Source organism: Heteronotia binoei, chromosome 1, assembly GCF_032191835.1.
Source record: "Heteronotia binoei isolate CCM8104 ecotype False Entrance Well chromosome 1, APGP_CSIRO_Hbin_v1, whole genome shotgun sequence".
NCBI lineage: Eukaryota > Metazoa > Chordata > Lepidosauria > Squamata > Gekkonidae > Heteronotia > Heteronotia binoei.
The window spans coordinates 106,962,407-106,985,701 of NC_083223.1; the positions used below are offsets into that span (position 1 = coordinate 106,962,407).

The 23,295-nt window shown below is 41.5% G+C and overlaps 1 protein-coding gene across 2 annotated transcripts in view; it reads right to left on the reverse strand.

The window, feature by feature from the left end:
* Positions 1–10,171: 10,171 nt before the first annotated feature.
* CEP85L (centrosomal protein 85 like) overlaps positions 10,172–23,295 on the reverse strand; it is a 185,272-nt gene continuing 172,148 nt past the window's right edge. For both annotated transcript variants that reach the window (XM_060238619.1, XM_060238626.1), the window contains exons 12-13: positions 13,921–14,134; positions 10,172–11,779 (exon numbers count right to left, since the gene is read on the reverse strand). In XM_060238619.1, the coding sequence (XP_060094602.1) occupies positions 11,619–11,779; positions 13,921–14,134 (375 nt within the window). In that variant the 3' untranslated portion in view covers positions 10,172–11,618. The remainder of the gene's footprint in view (positions 11,780–13,920; positions 14,135–23,295) is intronic.

Genomic DNA, 23,295 nt, shown 5'->3' on the forward strand with positions numbered 1-23,295 from the left:
ATTTGGGCAGGGAAAAGATGGCAATGTAGAAATAATGGTATCTTTTTCTCTAAAAGGGCTGGCATAATTCTGAGCAGATAGAATCCTGATGTTAGTGCCTGGAAATCTGAAGTATTCATGCCAGTCCAAGGATTGTTTCTGGGGGAAAATAGTTATCGGCTACTAAGAATTCAAATGTGCAGCCTTTTGTTAGGGGTGTCATAATTCAATTTGCTTTTTCAGTTGGGGGACTGGAACACAGAAGGGATTTGCTTTGCACAATGGAAGGAGTGATTGCTGTCTTTTCTTCAACACCACAGAGAAAGGAGGCAAAAAAAAATTTGGGGCATTGCATGTTGCATCATAAACCAGTTTATGGGAATTTTAACCCCACTCCTTTGAAACATTGACTTTGGTGAGTGTATTTAGATAGTGGAGTCCTGCAGTAGCAATTTCTGTACAAAGCTACTGAATAGAAATGATAGTTATTCATATAACTGTGATTATACTCAGTGTAGGAGTGTTGTTTCTTATTCATTCACTATAATATTCCAATACAATAATTAAGTAAACACAAGATTGCCCAAGAAATCTGCATTCATAGTACAGAACTGTAAACAGAATCTTGTGATGGATCTGCAAATAAAGGCCTGGAAGGCTTTTTTCTTTCTTTGCAGTACTCGCTACAATGTCATGCTGTCAGGGAGGCAAATCTCCTTCTAAATGGGAAAAAGTCCAAAGAGGCTCTTTTGTTCACTGGAAATCATGTTGGTATCAGTGTAGTGCCAATAGTGCACATCACCAATAAGTTAACAGTGTGTACCACCAATCACAACTGGCTGTATTGTGTCACTTTTCTATTCAATGTTGTTGGGGGTTTTTTGCCGTTGCTGGAAGCAGAGCCAGCCCTACCCAGCAGCACATCAGGAAGAAATGGATGGATTCCTCAAATAAAATTGGAAATGAGAGGGGGGAATCTCATTCCCATATTCTGTAGTCTTTCCTATACCTCAAGACCAAGTTCGAAGGCACGGAGACTAACTCCACTTCCAGAGGAACACTTTAACCTTCCAAAACATTCAATGGGTGACCTCAAGGTAGCTGTTTTACTGCAAAGGAACTTCAAGAACAGAATGGAGAGAGAAATTGCTGAATTACAAATTATTATGAAACTTGGAACAAACACCTCCCCAGGACTGAACAGGGATATTAGTTTTTTTATCTCATTACAGATGCTAAACCCACTCTCAGTGAGTATAGCTATACATCCACAGTATTCCAATGTGTTTCTCTTTTAGAATTGTGTATCAGTATAATTATTTGTATTGACATACTCAAAATAGGAATATTGCTTTTATATCTCATTACATATACTTTACCCATTTTCACTATATTTTATTGTATTCTTTTTCCCTATGGCAAACTAGAATGATGTTTACATGTTAAAAAGTAAATTAGGTGGACAAGAACATCATTATCCAATGTATTTGTCTTTTAGCTGTATTGACACACTCAAACAGGGACTTTGGTTGCTTATCCCATTACATATATTGAACCCATCTTCCATTGTCATTGACAGACAATCTCACATTTTGACATACTACTGTTTTGTTGCTTTCACATGTTCATGCTACTCAGATCAAAGGTTTGCTCAATTTGTTAATTTTACTGCATACTGTTGTTTTGTTGCTTTTGCATGCTCATGCTACTCAGATCAAAGGTTTGCTCAATTTGTTAATCTTACTGTTCTGTCATTGTACCATTTTACATTCTAAACCACTGCCTACCAGATAATTTTACTTCACTGTCATTGGTTCTTAAATCTGTACCATGTTGCATTCTGGGCCAATGCCTACCAACTATGTATGGTTCTGCTCAGCTATGTATGGCTTTGGTCACTATGCTGGATTCCTTGTCTGATGAAGTGTGCTTAAGAGCACATGAAAGCTGATGTTCTAAATAAAAATTGGTTGGTCTTAAAGGTGCACCTTGACTCCTGCTTTGTTCAACTGCTTCAGACCAACACAGCTGCCCACTTGGATCTATCTACATGACTGTCTCTGTCAGCTTGTTTTCAAGCTGCAATGGTGAACTATTAATTTAAGAACATAAGAGAAGCCATGTTGGATCAGGTCAATGGCCCATCCAGTCCAACACTCTGTCACACAGTGGCCAAAAATTTTATACACACACACACACACACACTGCGGCTAATAGCCACTGATGGACCTCTGCTCCATATTTTTATCTAACCCCCTCTTGAAGCTGGCTATGCTTGTAGCTGCTACCACCTCCTGTGGCAGTGAATTCCACATGTTAATCACCCTTTGGGTGAAGAAGTACCTCCTTTTATCCGTTCTAACCTGACTGCTCAGCAATTTCATCGAATGCCCACGAGTTCTTCTATTGTGAGAAAGGGAGAAAAGTACTTCTTTCTCTACCTTCTCCATTCCATGCATAATCTTGTAAACCTCTATCATGTCACCCCACAATCGGCGTTTCTTCAAGCTAAAGAGCCCCAAGCGTTTTAACCTTTCTGCATAGGGAAAGTGTTCCAAACCTTTAATCATTCTAGTTGCCCTTTTCTGCACTTTTTCCAATGCTATAATATCCTTTTTGAAGTGCGGTGACCAGAATTGCACACAGTATTCCAAATGAGACCGCACCATCAATTTTTCAATTCCCTTCCTAATAAATTCCCAGCATGATGTTGGCCTTTTTTATTGCAATCGCACACTGTCTTGACATGTGCACAGTCACCCCACAGTCATGCATGTTTGGAACGGTATTGTTTAAATGTCCATACAGTTTTCATACCGCATAAAAGGGTCTTCTCTTTTGTCTTATAAGACCTGGGTATCTATTTTATGTGAGACCTATTTCATTCAGCAGATTAACAAGCCTGTACTATGGATGCGTGGGTTTTAATGTTCATTACATCTATTGCATGGCATATTTTTAAACTGGTTTATCAAAAAATTACTAAAGTCAAAAGAGTTCTGAGAATTATGACCCTAACCCACCTTTAGCCACATGAAAAAGACCATTTATTTCCAAAGTTGCATTCAGCCAGTTCATTAAGTCCCAAAAGATCCTCACAACATAAATACTGAATGTTTCCTCCTTGCTGCAGGTGTGGAAGCATTTCTGTAGCTCTACTAGGCCAGGGAATAGACCTGAAATGTACTGATGCTTTTGGGATTTCAACCTTGAAAGATTTCTTGAATAATGAAGTGAATGATACCTGCACAGAAGTTCTAGCGTATTTTGTTAAACTCCCTTTCATTTCAATGTTTCTGGTATAGAATCTCCTGATGAATCCTAGTGTGATCCTCCATTTACCCATTTATAATCAACTATAATTTTCATGAGTGAGCATTGTACAGTTGCTTAACATTTACACTGAAATTAGTTGGATGTAAAATACTTAACAGTGAGTAGCCCATGCCCTTTCAGATTGGATTGACTCCCTTTAAATCACAGCACAGAAGCATTCTGTGCCACATTCTGTGCACAGAAGCTCCAATATGATCCAAGAAATAATTTAACTAACAGCAAAGGTCCGGATCCTCTTTCAGCAAAGTACTAAAACAGGTGTCTTATTTTCAGCACTTACCTTAGAGAGGCCGGTTCTTAAATGAATGCTTGACTGGGCAGAGGAACTCAATTGCTCATAATCACTAATAATTCACGCCAATTGTGAATTATTTCCTTAGCAAAAGGCTCTTCATGATCTTCAGCCTTTTGCTGTTCCTTTCAAGTTGTCTGGTACATGGGAGGATTATTAGTGTTGGATCTCCTAACAGGCAATAAAGTTTGCATTTGCTTTTTCTATTGTGGAAAAGAACAATAGGCAAGCGTGTTGGAAAATGGAAGCATCTGCTTGAGTATGCCCGCCCAGGGTGTGGAAAAGACTGGAATTATACACATATTTCATGGTGTGGGGAGGTGCACTGCATTCTAAGCTTGGCCCTTCACATTCATCAGTTGCAGTGTTTATGAACATTCTGACATTGCTGCGGTTTGAAATATTGAAGAGGGAGGACTTGCAGAAAACAGGCTGACAGCCAGTTGTATAACACACAGAAAGACATTTAAGTTTCTAAACATGGATTATTTACCCTCTGTAATTACAATTATTGTGGTCTTAATTGCAATTTTGGGAGTATTTCGAAGAAGTTGAGAGTGACTAAAACATTTTTTCAAAGAATGCTCCAGAGTGAAGCAGTGTCTCCAAAAACATTAGTAATTGTGAATGCATGATCAGGGGATAATAGCATTCTGGATTAATTTAGCATAGACAATGTGATTTGCATATGTAGCTACAGCATTAAATGTAGCAATAAACTGACTTGTTCAGGAAATAAACTCATCACACCATGATATAGTTAAAAAACACAGTTTGGGAATGAGTGTTAGAGAATATATGTTAGATTTACATTTTCATTATACTGTGAGCACATCTGTGAAACCTGTTGTGCTTGCCCTCAAGTGTTTGGTGGCCTGATGTAATGATACTTTCCTAGAAGCAGCACCTGATAGAAGGAAGCAGGGAAAGGTAAATTTATGCGGAGGTGTGGAAGAGTAGAATTAGCTAGCAGTTTCTATTCTCTCCATGCAGCTGGGTATGCAGCATCTGTCTGGTATCAATCAAAAGGTCCTTCCAAGCCTCCTTAGAGGGATTCACTCCCATGTACAAAAAAGGTGCAACACAGAGAAGATTGTCTTATTAAACCATAAACCTCTATATTCAGTGGCAGAACGTTTCTGAAAACCAGTTGTTGATCAGAGGGCAGTTTGGATCTCCATGCCCCTGCTTGTGGGCATTTGGTTGGGCATAGGTGGGGACAGATGAATTTGTAGATAAACCACTGGCTGCATTCAGCAGGATTCTTAAATTTATATCCTATCTTCTGGCCAAAACTGGAACCTTTTGAACTAGTATAAATGGAGCTATTGTGACTATATTAACAAACAAGACTTGCAGCACTGACTGTAATGGAATATGGCAATAATCTGGATTTTTCTCTCTCTCTCTTTTGGTAACAAAGGTTTTACTAAATGTTTCACAAGGACATGATGAGCAGCATGCAGTCTTTCTGCATTCTCAGAGTTTAATTAATATGCCAAAAGTCTTGCTGGGTTGACCCAAGCTCTTTTTGTTGGCTTTAATTAACAACTTTTGCATAACACTATGAGTTACTTTATGTTCTCTTAAGAGGGATTTTTTTAAACTCTAATTTTAAACCCTTTAATTACCAATCTTCACTGCAAGAGTAGCCCCTTATGCACTGCTTGTGTTCTGGTGACATCTTCTGGATGAATTTGTTTCTGAAATATATAATCTATACAATCCTTGAAATTCATTTACTCCTTTGTCAGTAAAATGTATAAAATGAACTGGCTTCAGTCCAGTCACATATTTATAAGGCTCCAAATTTGAGTATATTTTATTAGCAGATTAATCCAATAAGGGTCTTATTCTCTCCCCACTTAATTCATGGAAGTAAAATTGAAGGGGACAAGGAAAAGCATGCCAGAATGTTTCTCTTTGTGCCAAATTTGATGAAAAAGAAACTTCATGAGGGCTGTATCCAGACTGAATCCACACTAAGAAGCTGTTTAGTCTTTCAAGGCAAGTCTGTTTCTGACTAGAAACATCAGCCAAAGATAGCATAAGCCTTAAAGTAGAAACATATGATGCAATTCCCCTCCAGCTATATCTTTGACTCCCCTCCCCCAACACACTTTTTTTGCTTTGGTTGATTTTTTAGGCATATCAAAGGCTGTACTTCCCAAGTGGTATTCTGAGACCTCATTCATGCCACACAAAGGACTGGTTCCTTGGAACTCTAAGCACAAGGGCATTTGTAGATGTGGATCTTTCCCCCCTTCCCCTTCCCACAGCAGCCTCATGAGCTCTGAAAAACTGAGGTTAAGGGTCACAGGACTCTTAAGGCTGTAGTGGAGAGGGGGAATTGGATGACTTAGTTGTCATTGGAGTTTGTAGAGTCTTTCAATTTGTTGAAAGGGGAAGGAGGTATACGGAGCTCGTTTATTTTGCGTCTGCCATTACCTCGCGACGCTCCGCCCCCCCGGGGAATTGGATGACATTGCCCTTCATTGTTCTTCCACTGGTGGACTTCCATTGATGTCAAGAGGCTCCATTTGTTCAACTGGGTGCCCAATATTCCCTTTTCATGCCCTCCCCCCAATTTTAGGAGAGAAATATGCACTGATGAGTAGTTACATGGCATTTAGCATGATCACCCATCTTGTAATTTCAATTAGCAGGAATTCAGATTTTGTAACAAAATTTATTTTTGCTCTGTAAATACAAAACTTAAACATCAAACAAACAAATTGAGTGGAAAAATACTAGTAATTAACAATGAAACTTTTATTATTTAATAAATAGAACTTTGGCATTCAAAATTCTAGCTGTAAACTCTACTTTTAAAAAAAGTTACAAAAAGAGGCAAGAATGACAGGCCTGAAGAGGCAAGCCAGCCAGTGGCTCTTTTAAAAATAATAATAATAACAACAAAAATACTGAATGCATTTCGATTAAGTCATGACAACTCTATTTACACATGAGGTATTCTGAGTGGTTCAACAACTGAACCTCATTTTGAAAAACTACCAGTCCAAAGAGACTGATCAGGATATATCAGCTGTGCTTTTAAAGAGCATCCATTTCCCTTGTCTTTTCCCACTGATTACCAATGATGAGCTATAGCTAATATATACAAAATGAATACATTCTGATTGAATTTCCTGCATGTTACCCATATACAGAAAAGCTGGTTGTTAAATACCAGACTGCCTTTTCCAAGGTTGACCCACAGACCTTACAAAATATTTCTCTTTATGAAAGTTGTTTCTCACAAGCTTAACAAGCTAAAAATCTGTAAGCAGAGGCAACAAAGTGCAACAACTTGATACTTCGCCTCAAAATTTTAAAAAATGAGAGATTTTTTGAGCAATAAGCAAAATAAAAGGCACAGAGGTACATAGCAGTGGAATAATATTGCTAAATGGGATCTTGATGTATTGATTTGGTCACCCAATTTTTAATATCCACTGTCTTTTTCCAAAGTAGTAACTTTTTCTTCATTTTAGAATGAAATTAATGCAAATCCAGAATGTTGAATCAAACCTATATGATGAAATAAACAGATTTACAGTGGCATTCACAAAAGACAGATGTGGTGTTCTGTGATTGAGTCAGCTGCAACTAGATTGGGTTATTACACAAAGAAAACTGGGTGCATATTTTGCTTTGCATTTCCCCTCTTTCCCATTCTGGAATCTGGCAAAAATAATTCTTATCCATTTTCCTTCAGAAAAAAGAAAATCATAACATAAGCTGCAATAACAGAAGACAAAAATAACTTTGGTTCATACAGTTATTTCTGTTGTTATGTTTTTCAAAATTCTCTCTAGCCTGAGTGGGTGACAGTGGCAACCTATTTAAATAAAATACAGATCTAGTGTACTTCTAAACATACACATTTAAAGCTAAAAAATCAACACCAAATCCTACGCACAATAATTAGTAAGTCTTGTTAAGTTGGGACTTAATTGAGTACTTCAAAGTAGAAGTGTGCAGGACTACAACAAAGAAATCAATTGAACTGTAAAGTCAAGCTTGCTCAATTAACTTGAATCAAACCTGTATATACATTTTGTCTGGTACATAAATAAAAGCATCAGTTATCTGCAAACACCACAACTTCCCAAACTGCTTTATGAAGTACATTCTTGAATTACAGTAGTTTCTAAAACATGTCATCTACACAATTCTATAAATTCATCCTGCAATATGAAAATTACCAATACATATATCTTCATGTTCACCAGACAAAACTGCACACTGTCTTTTCAACAGTAATATAAATTTTTAGCCCTTGAGATTGTCTCTTATAAGTGTGGCAAAAGGTTGTCATGACTAAATCAGCTTATTAATTAATACCATTTTTAATATTTCTCACAAAAGTACTGAATGGGACCAGACATACACTTTAAGCAGCTAAAAAGCCACCATACCTCTTACACAACGTTTAAACCAGTTAAAGACCACCATAAACTGGTAGGCTTTTTAGCTTCTAAAACAGCAGGTCCTATTTTAAGAAATTAATTCCAAGGACAAAAAAAGTCAGAGTTTTTATGGCTCACTTAATTTTGCTCACGTCATTTCTGTCTTTGGCTACCGCCTTCTTCAGTTGCTTTAATTTGATGGAGGCAGAAAACAGTAGTCACCAATAAGCAGAAGTTTTCTTCTGTACTGGAAGTAATATGTCTGTTCAGCTGCCTGCTGCTGTATTCCTGCCTCCAGCACCCAAGGCTGTGCTCATATTCTATCCCTCTTGCTGGATTGGGACCAGGTAGGGATCTCTGAACAGATGGTTGACACCTTAAGCTCTGTCAGTATCAATCAACTCCTGGGGGTAGAGTTAACACTGAACCCAACTCACCCTTCTACTTTGAACAAGCATTTATGGTTAATCACAATGTGACAACTGAGAACAAAACATCCAACATGCTCTAGAGGACTTTACTTCTAGAAAATGGCTTAGTGTGTTTTGAGCTTGCTGCTCTTTTAGAGATATATTATTTCTGATGTATTTATTAAACCCATTTCTATATTCCGTTTCTACCCAAAGGTCCCCAAGGCATTTTACAAATACAGTATGTATACATACAATCTAAAATGGCATAATTGTTCCATTACTACCCAAAGGAAAATTCTTTTCATAAATTCTGTTAGTTTTATACTGTATTGCACATACATATTATTTAATGTATTATGTATAACAGTAATCAAAATCTTAATGTGTATGTACCCCTGTATTGTAATACCCTGACAAACAGCAGCAAGTGCAAAATCTGGATCATTTTCAAAATCTTCTATAGCACCTTTGGAAGTTTTCTTCTTGATTCTGTCAAGGAGTAATGCAGTTTTCTTGTTCCTAGTGGTCGGTCTTTAAAAAGGCAAGCACTCCAAAATATTCAGTCAAAGCCATACAGTTGATTTAAAAAAAAAATTCTGTTCAAATGCGGGTTAATTAAAACAAACAAACTACTTTTACAACAAGAAATGTTAAATGAAAGAAATAAAACAGAAAATCTGACAGAAGAGAACTAAGTCAAAATTTGTGATTTTTTTTACCCTCCCCAACAAACTTCTTTTGAGTGGAATATTTTTGGGAGTCCCTGCAAAACTAGAATGTTCCCCCAGGCAGGCAACACAGCCCTGACTTATGTTAGCCTGATCTTCTTGTGACAACATGATGTTGTGTTATTTGTGTGGTGCCCTACTGTTTTAGGACAAAGGTAGTTCTAAACAAAAATGGGACCAAAGGGAAAGAAGTATGTGTAAACTGGAAGTGAAAGAAGGTAAATGAAGGGTGGGTGAGTGGAGTGATATCCTGAAACTTTCCCCAGTCCAGTCTTCTTTTGACCTAAAAATGCAACAGTCCTAATTCCAGAACTTTATCTTCCACAAATATGAGGGTGATAAGTTGTAGAAAACAATCTGTGCAGTTAAACTGAAGCCTGTTTAGCCAGGCAACTGATGGCCATCTCTTATAAGCAATGTAAAAATGAAATTACCTCATTTCTTTGTCCAAGAACGTACTGTTTACATAAACTAGAAACATCTTTCAAAGATCCTTTTTTTTGGGGGGGGGGGGGCTCTACAGTGTGGTAACATTGCCAAACAGTGCCGTAGGAGCAACCCAAAGGTGTAAATAGAAAAAGCTGTTTAAAACAATCATACAGAACTTTCGTCTCTGAACAGCACAGCGTGTTATGGAAGTTTCTCTCACTTTTGATTGGTTGCTGGAATAAAATTTAAGCGACAAAAACCATTTTCGCTTGTTCAAGCACTTGCCTAAACTGAAACAAACTCATAGTCCAATACTAAATTTCTGTGCTATTCAGTTGCACTTGCACAGATTTAAGCTGGCCTTGCATCCTAGTGACTGTATTTAGGACTGAAGCTGTAGTACCTTGAAGTTTTGGCTGTTAGTTCACTGAACATTATAGAACACTGTTCCTTCAAGTTCCTTCAGTCTAATACTTACAAAGGTGCTTCAATCTAATACTTACAAATCTGCACCTGAAAACACTGAACAGTGGTTAAAATAAACTTCCACAAACAAAAGCCAGAACAGTATAACAAGGAACACCTATTTAAATAAATAAATCTTGTTATACTTTTGGGAAAAAAAATGACCAACATTTGTTTTAAAATTAATTATGGTAATATACACCCAGTATTTAAACATAACTCACACAACATTTGAAAAAAATCAAAATCAAAGTTGATAGTCTTATAAAAATGGCTTATGGAGAGATCAACACAAGAAACAGAAAATGGCAATTCAATCAGTACAAACTCTTAATTCTCTCTGAGCAATGACCACTATCAAGACCAGTCTCAAGCTTTGTGAACACTGGGTTTAGTTGAAATAAAAATAAGCCAAATGCACCTTATTTTCCTCTCTCTCTCTTCTAAAAGAAAGTGTTCCATTTCTGTACTTAATTTGATTATCACAGAATAAAGTGACAGCAAGCGTAGCTTGACAGAATGTATTTGCTTCAGTGCAGCAAAATAAATCAGCACAATGTCCAGGTCACAAAGTGGCTTTTGGTCAACCATTTGTCAGAACTGGAGCATTCCTAGGCATCTCTCTAGCTGGAACTGCTGCTTTCAGTTCTTGTGGACAGAAAACATTTCTTTCTAGATTTTTAATCTGTTCAGAAGTCAGAATGAGTCCCTCAAGATCCCTGAAATGCAGAACAACTGACAAGATGCAATGTTCTCCTAACCTTCAGCGGTTTGTGCTTTTTAAAAAAATCTTTCCTAGTCTTTATGTATTCACCTCTCAAAGCAGTATTTATCAAACTCTAATACAGCTCAAAAAGGCTAATAGTATGGCGGTTAATTTTAAGAATAACTCATGCTTAGCCTAAATGTGGGTGGTTCTTTTCTGCTTTGTGCAAGAGAAAAATACTGATATCAATGACAATTAACTGTTGTGGTGGTGGGGGGTGGGGAGCAGCTCTTACCAAACTGAGATGTCAAGAAGTAGGCTACTTGGATTTATCATGCCAAAACTATTTCAGTGCCTGCCCAAAGTACACAATTCTTTGTAGGAGCATCCATATTACTGTTCACAGATTTAATGCCCACAGGTAGTCAGGAGTTTTAAACTATTTTCCACAGTAAGATTCTCAGAGCTTATCTCATCTTCCATGCTATTACTAGATTGGGGGAAATAATACAGCAGTAATTAGTGCTCTCTTCTGGACATATGTTTTGACTCTAGAACACAATACAGACAGTTATTTTTATGGGCCATGAGAAAAGAAACAAAATCCTGTATTTCAATCCATAGTAGCACATTCTTCACAGCTTGGACCTACATTCAGTAGTTTTGAAGAAATCAAATTTCTCTTAGCACGTACCATATTCTTCAACTGCTTCATCTGCATGAGCAGCCATTTGAAATCCTTTGACCTGCTACAAAGAGTGCGTCTTCCAGTATGGCTCCATAACAGAAATACAAGGAACTACCACCAGAGCAGCATTTAATAACTTAGTCACTGTTGCTGTGAGGACAACCCTTTTATCACTGTGTGATGCAATTTTCTCCCATGTCCTGAGCGTAGCAATCTGATATTATAGTCCTCAACTCATCAATATCCTTTCGTAGCTGACAGACCTCTGAGAGTTTCTTTGAGAGGCTTTCTGTGCTGTGATAGTTTTCATCTTCTGCTGAGCAGCTCATTGCTGTGAAAAATGAAACAAAACAGAGCTGGAATTTACTATATTCATCTTCATGCAAATTATAAGTACACTATACACCTGATCTTGCACCGAATATTCTAGGCCAAAAAAAAAAAATCTATTCTAGGCCAAAAAATTTTTTTTAAAAAAAAATCTGGTGAGGTAGAGACGGAGCTTTGTCAAGCTTATTTCAGAAAGCCAAACATTCAGTGGAAGGATGGATTCTTCAGGAAGTGATGTTTGGTTAAACAAACAGTAGATGCATTTCTCTGTCTGTGCTTGTTATAAATGTGATACATGTTGCTTTTGGGTAATGTCTACACCACTTCATCAGACCTAGAGACCTTGAAGAGTTTGAGGGTGCTTCTCATTACAGTGCTGGAATTTTAAAGGAATCACAAAGATATGAAAAATGTACCTTCCTATAACAATAAAAGGAAAAATGGAACATAAAATGTAATCTAGAACATAGAGAAATTCATTTTCCTGCCCAAAAGGTCAACTTTATGCTGACTTTGTTAGTGCCTTTTCTTAGTATGCTCTTACATTTTTAAAAGCCAGCTTCTTTCCAATCCACACAACCCTAGAAATTATTTTCAACTTTGCCAGTAAGTAATTCTTAATATACAAGTTAGGCTGCCAAAAAGCTTCAATGTACCTAATTTAACAGGAGGGCTTCTAAGAGCTATTTTGCAAATTAGTTTTTTTCAATATGTAAGCCAATTCTCTCTTAAAACACACACCCATAATTGGAATAGTGAAGAAATATATGAATATAGTTGTGCCTGTACACTAGTTTTCTCTTTTGAGGCAGATACAAAGATCTGAGCTCATGGTTTCCTATAAGCACATAGGAAATTCAGTTATTTTTTTCATATAGCTTGCATCTTTAAAGAGTAAACTGATAAGCGGGCCTAAAACAATGGAACTTACAACCATTTGTCCCATCTAGTACAGATTCAGTTGCCTCCTTTGCTTAAGTTGTAATGCAATATTGAGAGGAAAATAATAAGACTGCATTTGTGGACATGAATGTGTAGATCAGGTTTTGGGAAAGGTGCACAGGTGGAGAACACTAACTGCTGGACACTTAAATGATCTGCAATGATGCCATATCCCTGTTTCTTCTAGTAATAGGAAAACTAGAATTGGGGAGGAAGCTCATGCAAAAGTTGAAGTACTGCCTGATCTCATGGCATACTTTCTCTGTATCACATGTGCTTGGATCCCACCAAGATTTCTGCCAACAAGGTTCCCCTCCTGCTATTTCATCCTTCCCATGACAGTCCAATCCCAACCCCTCAAATTCTGTTCCTGGGTGATGAGAGGATCCCAAGAATAGATGGGGAGAAGTCTCCCATGGGAGGGAAACCAACAAAAATCCACCCTTCTTGCGCCTATGGAAATCTGAGATCCAAGCCATGATATTTACAGTTTAGATTAGGAAAAATGCTCAAAATACCACCATCCTTCTTACTTGTTTTTACTTCATTTATACCCCACCTCTCTCCTCAACACTCTGCAGAAGACTGCAATGGCCAATCACCTCTACTTCTCACTTTCCTTGAAAGCCCTTTGCTAGGATCACCATAAACTGGTTGCAACTTGATAGCATTAATGTATATCTGTTTCTCTTCAATGGAGACCCAAAACAGCTTAAATCATTCTCTTCTTCTTCTTCATTTTATCCTCCCAACAACCCTATGAGGTAGGTTGAGTGCATCTGACTAGTTGAGTGCATCTGACTGGTTCAGAGTTACTCAGCAAGCTTCTATGGCAGAGTTAGAATTTGAACCTGCATGATCTCATCTTTGTTTGACACGCTAACTACTACTTCACACTATTTCTCACACTTGCCTATAATTGTACATGGACATCTTCTAGTTGTTTTGTTGGTGGTGTAACAAGTTCTAGACTTAGGCATGTAAGAAGGAAATCTGAGAACAACTCCTGAGGGACTACATGTCAAACTGGAAAATGTCTATTTTGTCTTTTAAATAACTAGAAATCATAAGTCAGTCTGCTGCCTCTTTTATTTATCTTCCTTTCTCACTCCTCATGAAACCCATGGAATTTAATTGTACAGATCATGGCATCTTAATATCAAAAGAAAATGCAGTATTAATCTTATTAATAGCACTTACATCTGATTCCCAGCAGTAAAGATAGGTTAGGCTCCTTGCCCTGAGCTCTGTGGGTAAGAATACTGCAAAGTGCTTTCAAGTCAAACAAACAGTGAGACATTTCCTTGAACAACTGGTCAGCCACAGGCAGTTTCTCAGTCACTGGCTGTCTGGACTGCTCCATTTGATGAATCTGTTCTCTCAAAGAGGCATTTTCGTCCATAAATCTTTGGTTCTTCATTAAAAAGACAAAAACAGGAAAAATTCATCATTTTATTCACTTGTGTTATTCATTTTATTGGAAAAAACTTTATACAGATATATCAAAAGGTGTTAGCCAAAGTAGCTAAATAAAATCCCTCTGTTCATAGGCAGCACACCTCTGAGAACTAGGCACTAGGGAACAACAACAGCCATCACCATAATGTCCTGCTTCACAGCTTCCAAAGACATCTGGCTGTCTATTCCTTGAAACATAATGCTAGACTGTGTGGGTTTGGTTATAAATCCAGCACAAAAAATCTTATGTTCACCTTATCATACATTTCATATTTCCAGAAAATTACTCAAATATTATTTATTAAATTTATATACTTGCCTTCCCCCCCAATTTGGAGCTCAGAGTAGTCAACAAGTTATAAACACAATTAAAACAGTAAAAACAACAATAATGAAACTAATCAGATGGCACTAAATATTCCATATCCTTCTCTAGAAGGGAGGAGACAAGGAGGCAGGGCTTGATGGCAGAACATTGCTATTCTCAACCATAGCCCTGGCAGAACATCTCTGTCTTACAGGCCCTAAGAAACTGCATTAGATTCCACAAGGCCCAGATGTCATTAGGTAGAGAGTTTCACCAGGCTGCCGGGGAAGGGGGGGAGAGAAGTAGAAGATTTATACCCCGCCCTTCACTTGGAGTCTCAAAGTGGCTTACAATCTCCTTCCCTTCCTCTTCCCACAACAGACACCCTCTTAACAGCTCTGAGAACTGTGACTGACACAAAGTCACCCAGATGGCTGCATGTGGAGGAGTGGGGAGTCAAACTTGGCTCTCCAAATTAGAGTCTGCCGTTCATAACCACTACACTAAACTTGCTGTGTTGAGGCCATGGCTCTGGCTGAGGACAGCTGGATATCCTTCAGGCCAGGGGTTACCAGGAGGTTCTTATCTCCTGAGCATTATGCCCTTTGGGGGGGATATATAGGGATAGATGGTCCTGAAGATACACTGGTCCCAGACTGTTTAGGGCTTTGAAGGTTAGTACCAAAACCTTGAACCTGGCACTCAACTTGGAGCTAGTGCAGCTGGTGAAGCACTGTCTGAATATGGGCTGTTGATGGGGTCCCAGAAAGGACTCACATTGCTGCATTCTGGACAAGCTGTAATTTCCGGGTCAGTCTCAAGAGCAGCCCTGCATAGAGTGCGTTACAGTAGTCTAGCCTGGAGGTGAGCATTTATGGATTACTGTGGCTAAGTCAGGGTGGGACAGGAAAGGGGCCAGTTGCCTGATATGGCAGAGCTGGAGAAACACCAGTCTGGCAACATTTGTGACCTGGGTCTCTATAGAAAAAGAGGCATCAAGGTACACATCCAAACTTTTGGTGGCTGGCACTGGGGGTTAGACATGCACCATCAAGAAGGACAGGTTTCTTACCTGTAGCTGATGATCTTCGAGTGGTCATCTGTGCAGTCACACATATGGGTTATCCGCCAGGATTGGGCCCACCTCGGAGAATTCAAAGCAATCCTTAAGCGTTAATTTTGGCGCGCCTTTCCCCTCGTCCTGGGGAGGAGGCACCGTCTGCGCATGCCTAGACGAGGGGGAGGCGCCCAACCCACTCAGTTTCTTCCCGCCGCCGTAGAGGTGTGGTAAGTGCATTAATATGATATCCAGCAGCGGGGAAGGCTGGGCGGGCATGTGTGACTGCACAGATGACCACTCGAAGATCATCAGTTACAGGTAAGAAACCTGTCCATCTTCTTCGTGGTCTCTGTGCAGTCCCACATATGGGTGACTGGCAAGCTATTTGTCAGGAGGCGGGTGCTGGACCTGTGAATGTAGATATTGTTAATTATTCAAGAGAATAAATTTGTACTCACAATAGATGGCATCAATCAAAGATCGATCTCAGCACAGCCTGTCCAAAGGAGGTATCACGCCGGGCACGGACGTCAAGAGCGTAGTGCGAGGCGAATGTAGATGGGGACGATCAAACTGCTGCAGCGCAGATGTCCTCCATTGGGATGCCCTTGCAGAAGGCTGTTGAGGTTGCGACGGCTCTGGTGGAGTGAGCTCGCAAGTGCTCAGGTATGGGCTGCTTTGCCAGTTCATAGCATAGTGCAATAGTGGATACAATCCACTTCGAGAATCTCTGAGTTGAGATCTTAGCACCCTGATTATGGGTTGCATAGGTTAGGAAAAGTCTATTGTCCTTGCGGAATTGTTTAGTTCTTTCTATGTAGAAGGCCAAGGCTCTGCGTACATCTAAGTTATGCAGGGTACGTTGTCCTGCATCTGTGGGATGCTGAAAGAACGCCGGCAAGATGGAAGGCTTTCCCAGATGAAAGGGTGATACTACCTTAGGCAGGAATGCGGGATCAGGACGCAGTACTACCTTGTTGTGGTGGAAAACCGTGTATGGTGGATCGGCCCTGAAGGCACAAATGTCACTGGCTCGTCTACCGGTAGTAAGGGCTACTAGTAGGGCAGTTTTCCACGTCAGAAGGTGTAAAGGAATGGAGGCCATGGGCTCAAAGGGCGCCTTCATTAACTGACTCAAGACCAACGATAGGCTCCAAGCAGGCTGAATTGTACGGATTGGAGGATGAAGGTGAAGGATACCCTTCAAGAAAGCCTTAGTCGCTGAGTGCGAAAATACGGTGGAGCCCTCGATGTGCGGGTGGTAGGCAGAAATAGTCGCTAGATGGACCTTAAGAGAAGAGTAGGAGAGTCCAGCGTTGGAGAGAGTCAGAGTGTAAGTCAGAATTTGGTTAATATTAGCTAATTCGGGTTTGAATCTGTGCTGAGTTGCGTATTGAGAAAAGCGCTTCCATTTGAAGGAGTATGATTTCCTAGTGGCAGGTTTTCTAGAATTGAGTAAAATATGTCGGACTTCCGGTGAGAACGTTATGAACTGATTCTCCATGCCGTAAGATGGAGGAGAGTAGGGTTGTGATGTAGGACTTTGCCGCCCTGTTGGGAGAGTAGGTCCTGTGTTTGAGGAAATTGGTGAAATGCGCCTTTCGATAGAAGGAGGAGAGTGGTGAACCATGGTTGGTGGGGCCACCATGGGGTCACTAGAATGCAGTTGGTGTTGTCTGCCATAATCTTCTGCAATACTCTCGTTATGAGTGGTATTGGCGGGAACATGTAGTGTAGTGGTCCGTTCCAAGTTTGTAGAAAGGCATCCCCTGCCGACAGTGAGGACGGAGGGCCTCGCATGTAAAAGCGGGGACATTGTGCATTGTCCGGTGATGCAAATGCATCTATCTCCGGTGTATCGAACTTCAGGAACAGAGGAAGAAGGTATCGACTGTTGATGGTCCACTCGTGGTCGTTGACAGAGTGTCGACTCAGAGCATCCGCCTGTATGTTCTGGACTCCGGGTAGATGCACTGCAGAAAGGAAGATGCTGTGGGCAATGCTCCAGTGCCAAAGGGCCAAGGCCCGTTTGCACAATCTGGTGGAGGCTGTGCCTCCTTGTCGGTTTATGTAGAAGACAGTCGCTATGTTGTCTGATGTGGCCTGAATATGTTTGTTCTGAAGGGACGGAAGGAAAGATCGCAGCACCCTGTGAACTGCCAGTAACTCTAGACAATTGATGTGGAGAGATTTTTCGTAATCTGTCCACTTGCCTTGTACAGTGAGTTCTCCTAAGTGGGCTCCCCATCCCCACTTGGAAGCATCGGTGGTGACAATCACAGAGGGGGGAGTCTGAGAAAAGGACATTCCCTTCAGTAGGTGATGGTCGATTGTCCACCATGACAGAGAAGGAATGATGTGAGCTGGCATGGTTAGTACAGTGAGCTGGTGCTGACGTTGGGGGCGAAATGTACGTACAAACCACAGCTGGAGAGGACGCATGGGGAGCTTGGCAAATAGGAGGACGGAAGTAGTGGCCGCCATCAGTCCCAGCATCTTTTGAAAGGTGAGGGCTGTCTGAGAGCGATGTGCAATTATCTCCTTGGCTAGGGATTTGATGTGTAGCACTCTGTCTGTTGGCAGATATGCTTTGCATGTAACAGTAGAGAGACGAGCCCCGATGAACTGTATGGATTGAGTGGGGGTCAAGTTGGATTTTGCGGTGTTGACTTGGAGACCCAGGGTGGTTAAGAGGGAAAGGGTAGCAGAGACATCGGCCTGGAGCTGTTCTTTGGAATGGGCGACGACCAGCCAGTCGTCTATGTACGGGAAAATTGAGATTTGTTGTTGTCTCAGAATTGCTACTACCACCGCCATGCACTTTGTGAATACCCTCGGCGCTGTTGAAAGCCTGAAGGGAAGAGCGCGAAATTGAAAGTGTTGGTTTCCTATGGCGAATCTGAGGAACCTCCTGTGGTGATGGTTGATAGTGAGGTGAAAGTAGGCATCCTGTAGATCTATCGATGCCATCCAGGCTTGTTCTGGAATGAGAGGGAGGATGGATTGAAGTGTGACCATCCGAAATTTTTTGTAACAGATATGGAGGTTGAGTTTCCTGAGATCTAGTATAGGGCGCAGCCCACCGTCTCTCTTCGGCACTAGGAAGTAGCGGGAGTAGAATCCTGTGTGGTGAAACTGAGGAGGAACCGGCTCTATAGCTCCCTTGTCCAGCAAGGTTGCTACTTCTAGGAGCAGGGGGGGGTGGACGGAGGTGTAACTATGAACCTGTGGTGTCTTGGGGTCGAACTGAACTCGATGCGTTTTGAATGATTGTGAGGACCCAAGAATCTGAAGTTATAGACTCCCAGTTGTGGTAGAACGGCTGCAGTCTGATGTCTGTGCGATGTTGGGGCTGTTGGAGAGGAGTAAGAGAGTCAAAGAGACTGTTTGTTGGTCGCATTGTCTTCTTTGTGGTTTGGGTGCGTGCCCTCTGTTGGAAGGGCTGTTTTGTCTGGGGAGGCTTACGCCTCCAAGGCTCACTCTGATGGGGAGATCTGGAGCTCTTATAGTAGTTAGGTTTCCAAGTTCTTTGCTTCAAGGTAGATGACAGTGGCTGAGTAACTCCTAGTCTCTTGGCCCTTTTCCTGCTGTCATCTACACTGGTGAGGATATCATCAGTTGTGGCATTGAACAGGCCCTGTCCGTCAAATGGCAGATCCTCGATTTTGAACTTGATGTCCGGTTGCAGAGAAGAAGACCTGAGCCAAGCATGCTTACGTAGGGTGATTGCCAATGCTAGGGTTCTAGAGGAGCACTGAGCTGCGTGACGAGCGGTGTTTATCTGCTGCTTGCTAACTCTAGAGCATGGGTAGCTTGCTTCCGTGCATCGTCAGGGAGTGCCGAAACTAGAGAATTTAGTTGAGTCGTGAGGTTGTATGCATACGCGGAGAAATATGCCATATAGTTATGGATTTCAGAAGTGGCAGTGGTGAGGGAATATATTTTTCTCCCGATGGTGTCAAGTTTCTTGCCCTCCCTTTCGGGAGGAACAGGATGTCTCGTTTGTTTGGATTTAGATGACGAATGGACAATCATAGAGTTGGGGGCAGGATGATTGAAAAGAAACTTAGATTCGGGAGCATGTACTTTATACAGTGCTTCAACCCTCTTAGATGTTGGTGGTACAGAGGCAGGTTTGTCCCAGGCTTCTTTCAATGTCTCCAGATGTACTGGAAGCATAGGAAATGATGATCCCACTGGGAAGTCTGCATGTACTAGGTCGTAGACTACGTCTGAGACCCTAGGCACGTCTGTAGTTAGCTTCACGTTGAGGGAGTTAGCCATATTAGATAACAAGCCTAAATAGGACTTAGGTCCCTCAGAAGGAGAAAGGTCAGCCGGCTTGGCTATATCTGATGCCGGAGAATGAAGGTCAGAAGCTGAGGAATGAGAGGATGTGGATTGCTCTGCTTCCGAATCGTCAAGGGTAGCGACTTCTGGGGTCTTGATGACTTGTTCTGGTGCAGAGAGAAAAGTCCGTTGTTTGTCGGGTTTGACAGCCATAGAAGCAGCTGGAGAAAGTTGTCTTGGTAGTGAGACATATTCACGGTACCGTTGGTGGTCGTGATAAGAGTGTTGACGACGCGGAGAGGCATCACGATAGCGGGGGCAGATATCCTCACGAGTTCGATCTCGATAATACGCCGCTTCTCGGAGTCTAGAGTCTTCACGGGACCGAGAGCGTTCTCGGGTGCAATGTCTGTAGAGGCCGGGAGAGGGCAACCTATGGTATCTACGGTACCGACGAGGAGATGGTGACCTCGACCTCGAAGGAGTGTAATAATAGTATCGGTCTCTGCGACGGCTCCTGGATCTTCTTTCTCGAAGGTGCAGGGAGGGTTCTCTCGGAGTCGAAGGTGCTCTGGTCAGTAACGGAGTCATAATTGTCTGCTGAGGATTGGAGACTTCCTGAAAGGAGTGAGCGTCTAAGATGTTAAGGCGCTGGCTTTTAGTAGAAACCGGAGACTTGGTATCTAGGATCTGATCAGGGAGCGACTCGTGCACCGACGGTGATCTGGAGCTGATGCGGACAATTTCCAGTGGCGTAATGGCCGGGGTCGAGGTCGACTTTGAAGTCGGAGTAGTTTGAATCGAGGTCGTCATGGTTGTAGTCGGGTGAGGCGTCGGAGGTCTGGTTGTCGAGGCCGAGTCAGGAGCCTTATGCGTCTTCGGCTTCTTGGGAGACTTCCGATCCGAGGGGTCTCTCGAGGTCGATTCGACACGGTGCCGTTTTTTAGATTCGACAGACTTCTTCAGGTGTTTGCCGGATTTATGCTTACTGGGATCCTGAGCCACGGAAGCAACCGGTTGAACCATTCCCGTTTGAGTTAGGGAAGGCGGAGAGGTCTGCGAACCCGATGCATGCGGCATTACTGGGCGTAGTGATGACTCTAGCAAATGGCTTTTGAGTCTCGCCGCGCGGTTTTTCTTAGCTTGTTTGCCGAACTGGCTGCAGTGCACACAAGAGTCTGTTCGGTGTGCCTCACCCAGGCAAAAAAGGCAGAGAGAATGTCCGTCGGTGGACTGGATTTTCGCAGCACAGCGAACGCACCTTTTGAAAGTTATTTTTTCCTTCCCTTCCATCCGCCCGGACAGGGGGGGGGGGGAGAGGGGGACAAAAAGTGAAAGATAAAGAAAGATCTTTTTTTTTTTTTAACGATACCAGATGGAGAATGAAGAGGAGGGAAGGACGTGAAGATAGTCGGAAGAAGGTAGAGATCAAAAGGACTGCAATGAAATGGGGAGATCAGCGAGGTAGGTGTTCTCTGGACGGCGGTAAAGAAGAAACTGAGTGGGTTGGGCGCCTCCCCCTCGTCTAGGCATGCGCAGACGGTGCCTCCTCCCGGGACGAGGGGAAAGGCACGCCAAAATTAATGCTTAAGGATTGCTTTGAATTCTCCGAGGTGGGCCCGATCCTGGCGGATAACCCATATGTGGGACTGCAGAGACCACGAAGAAGATCCAGGAGTTAGCACCCCAATCCAGTACCCTCTGCCCAGCCACAGAACTTCTGTCTTTGAAGGATTCCGCTTCAGCCAGCTCTGCTTCAACCACTCAGCTATGGCCTCTAGCCCTTTGGTCAAAATAGACGAGGTGGTATCTGGTCAGTATTCAGTTGGCTGTTCATCAGCATATACAGCTGGGTGTCATGAGTGTACAGATGACAACCCAACCCAAAACTCTGCACCAGCTGGGGAAGGGTGTGATTATAGATATTAAATAACATTGGAGAGAGGATTGCCCCTTGAGCAACCCAGCATACCAGGGGGTGTCGGGACAAAACCTTCTCTCCTAGCACCACCCTCTGTGTCCCTGACCATAGAGGAATGAGGTAAACCATTTCAAGACCACTCCACAAACTCTTATGTCGGCAGATATTCCAGTACACAAAATCCCAAACAATGAATTATAGTGAACAATTGATTGTGATATATTATTAACAGTACATATCATTTACTGTTCATTAGGGGATCAGAGAAATCCTCTTGGTAGCTGGCCTCAACAAGCAGTCTAGCTGCAGCATTCTGCACTAGTTGTAGCTGTTTCAATTTGTAAAGCAGTGATTTATTTATTAATAAACCCCACCTTTCACCAAATAGTCAGAGCCCAAGTCTGTAACATCAACAGGATGCAGAAATAATCTATTGGGATTCTTGGAAGATTCCCCAGTGCATATCCCATGGATCTGATTCTGCACCTCTCACTATCACCCTTGTTAAAGGACCTAAACTATTTTCATACTACCTACACTTACCTCCTCTAGGCATTTCTGCAGTATGATATAGTTCATGGTGTCAAAAATTGCTGATAGAGGTAATAAAAGTAGCAGGGGATGCAAAGCAGTCTCTCCTAAATCCAAGCCTAAAGTTTGATTTTAAAACTCATAGGCACATCTGTCATTCAAGTAAACCTGGAGCTGTTCCACCACAACCTATTTAATAATTTTTCCTAGAAAAGGCAGATTTGACACAAGTTTGTAGTTGGCTAATAGCTGCTTATCTGCAGAAGGTTTCTTTAACAAAGGTGTGCTGACTGTGTCTCTCAAGGCTTTGGAAAGACATCTTTGGATCTTCTAAATCACAGGGAGTGGCAATTCTGATATCCAGAAATGTGAGATTTACTATTCAGGACACCTTACGAGATCCAAAAGGTAGATTTTTATTCATTTAAGGCTTAATGGACAACACTCTTATCACATTAGGAACAATATATGCTCCTAATACAACTCAATTTTTTTTACAAGAAACCCTAACTCAACATACTGAATTCAAAGAAGGTGCATGGATTCATGATCTCATGACCCAGTACCATATGGAGATTTCAAAAGCTAATAAATAGTTTTTTGAAAACTTGAGTACCTTCAACAATAAGAATGTGGTAGGCCTAAAAAAAACCCAAAACAAAACTGAATGTTAACATAGCCATAATTTAGGCTCATTCTGATACAAATATAAGGAATAATTATACTAACTAAAACCACAGTGCACTCACTCCATGTATGATATGACTATAGAAATCCCATCACTCTTCAAAACCTTTTAATCAAACCAAATGCAAGTATGCAGCACCTCTCCACCCTTTTGAACAGAGGAAGAAGAGAAAAAGAATAGATTGGATTTATACCTGCCTTTCATCTGGGGTCTCAGAGCAGTTTACAATCTCATTTCCATTACTCTCCCCACCCTGTGAGGTAGGTGGGGATGAGAGAGCTCTTCCAGAACTGCTCTTGAGAGGAGCAGCTCTGAGAGAG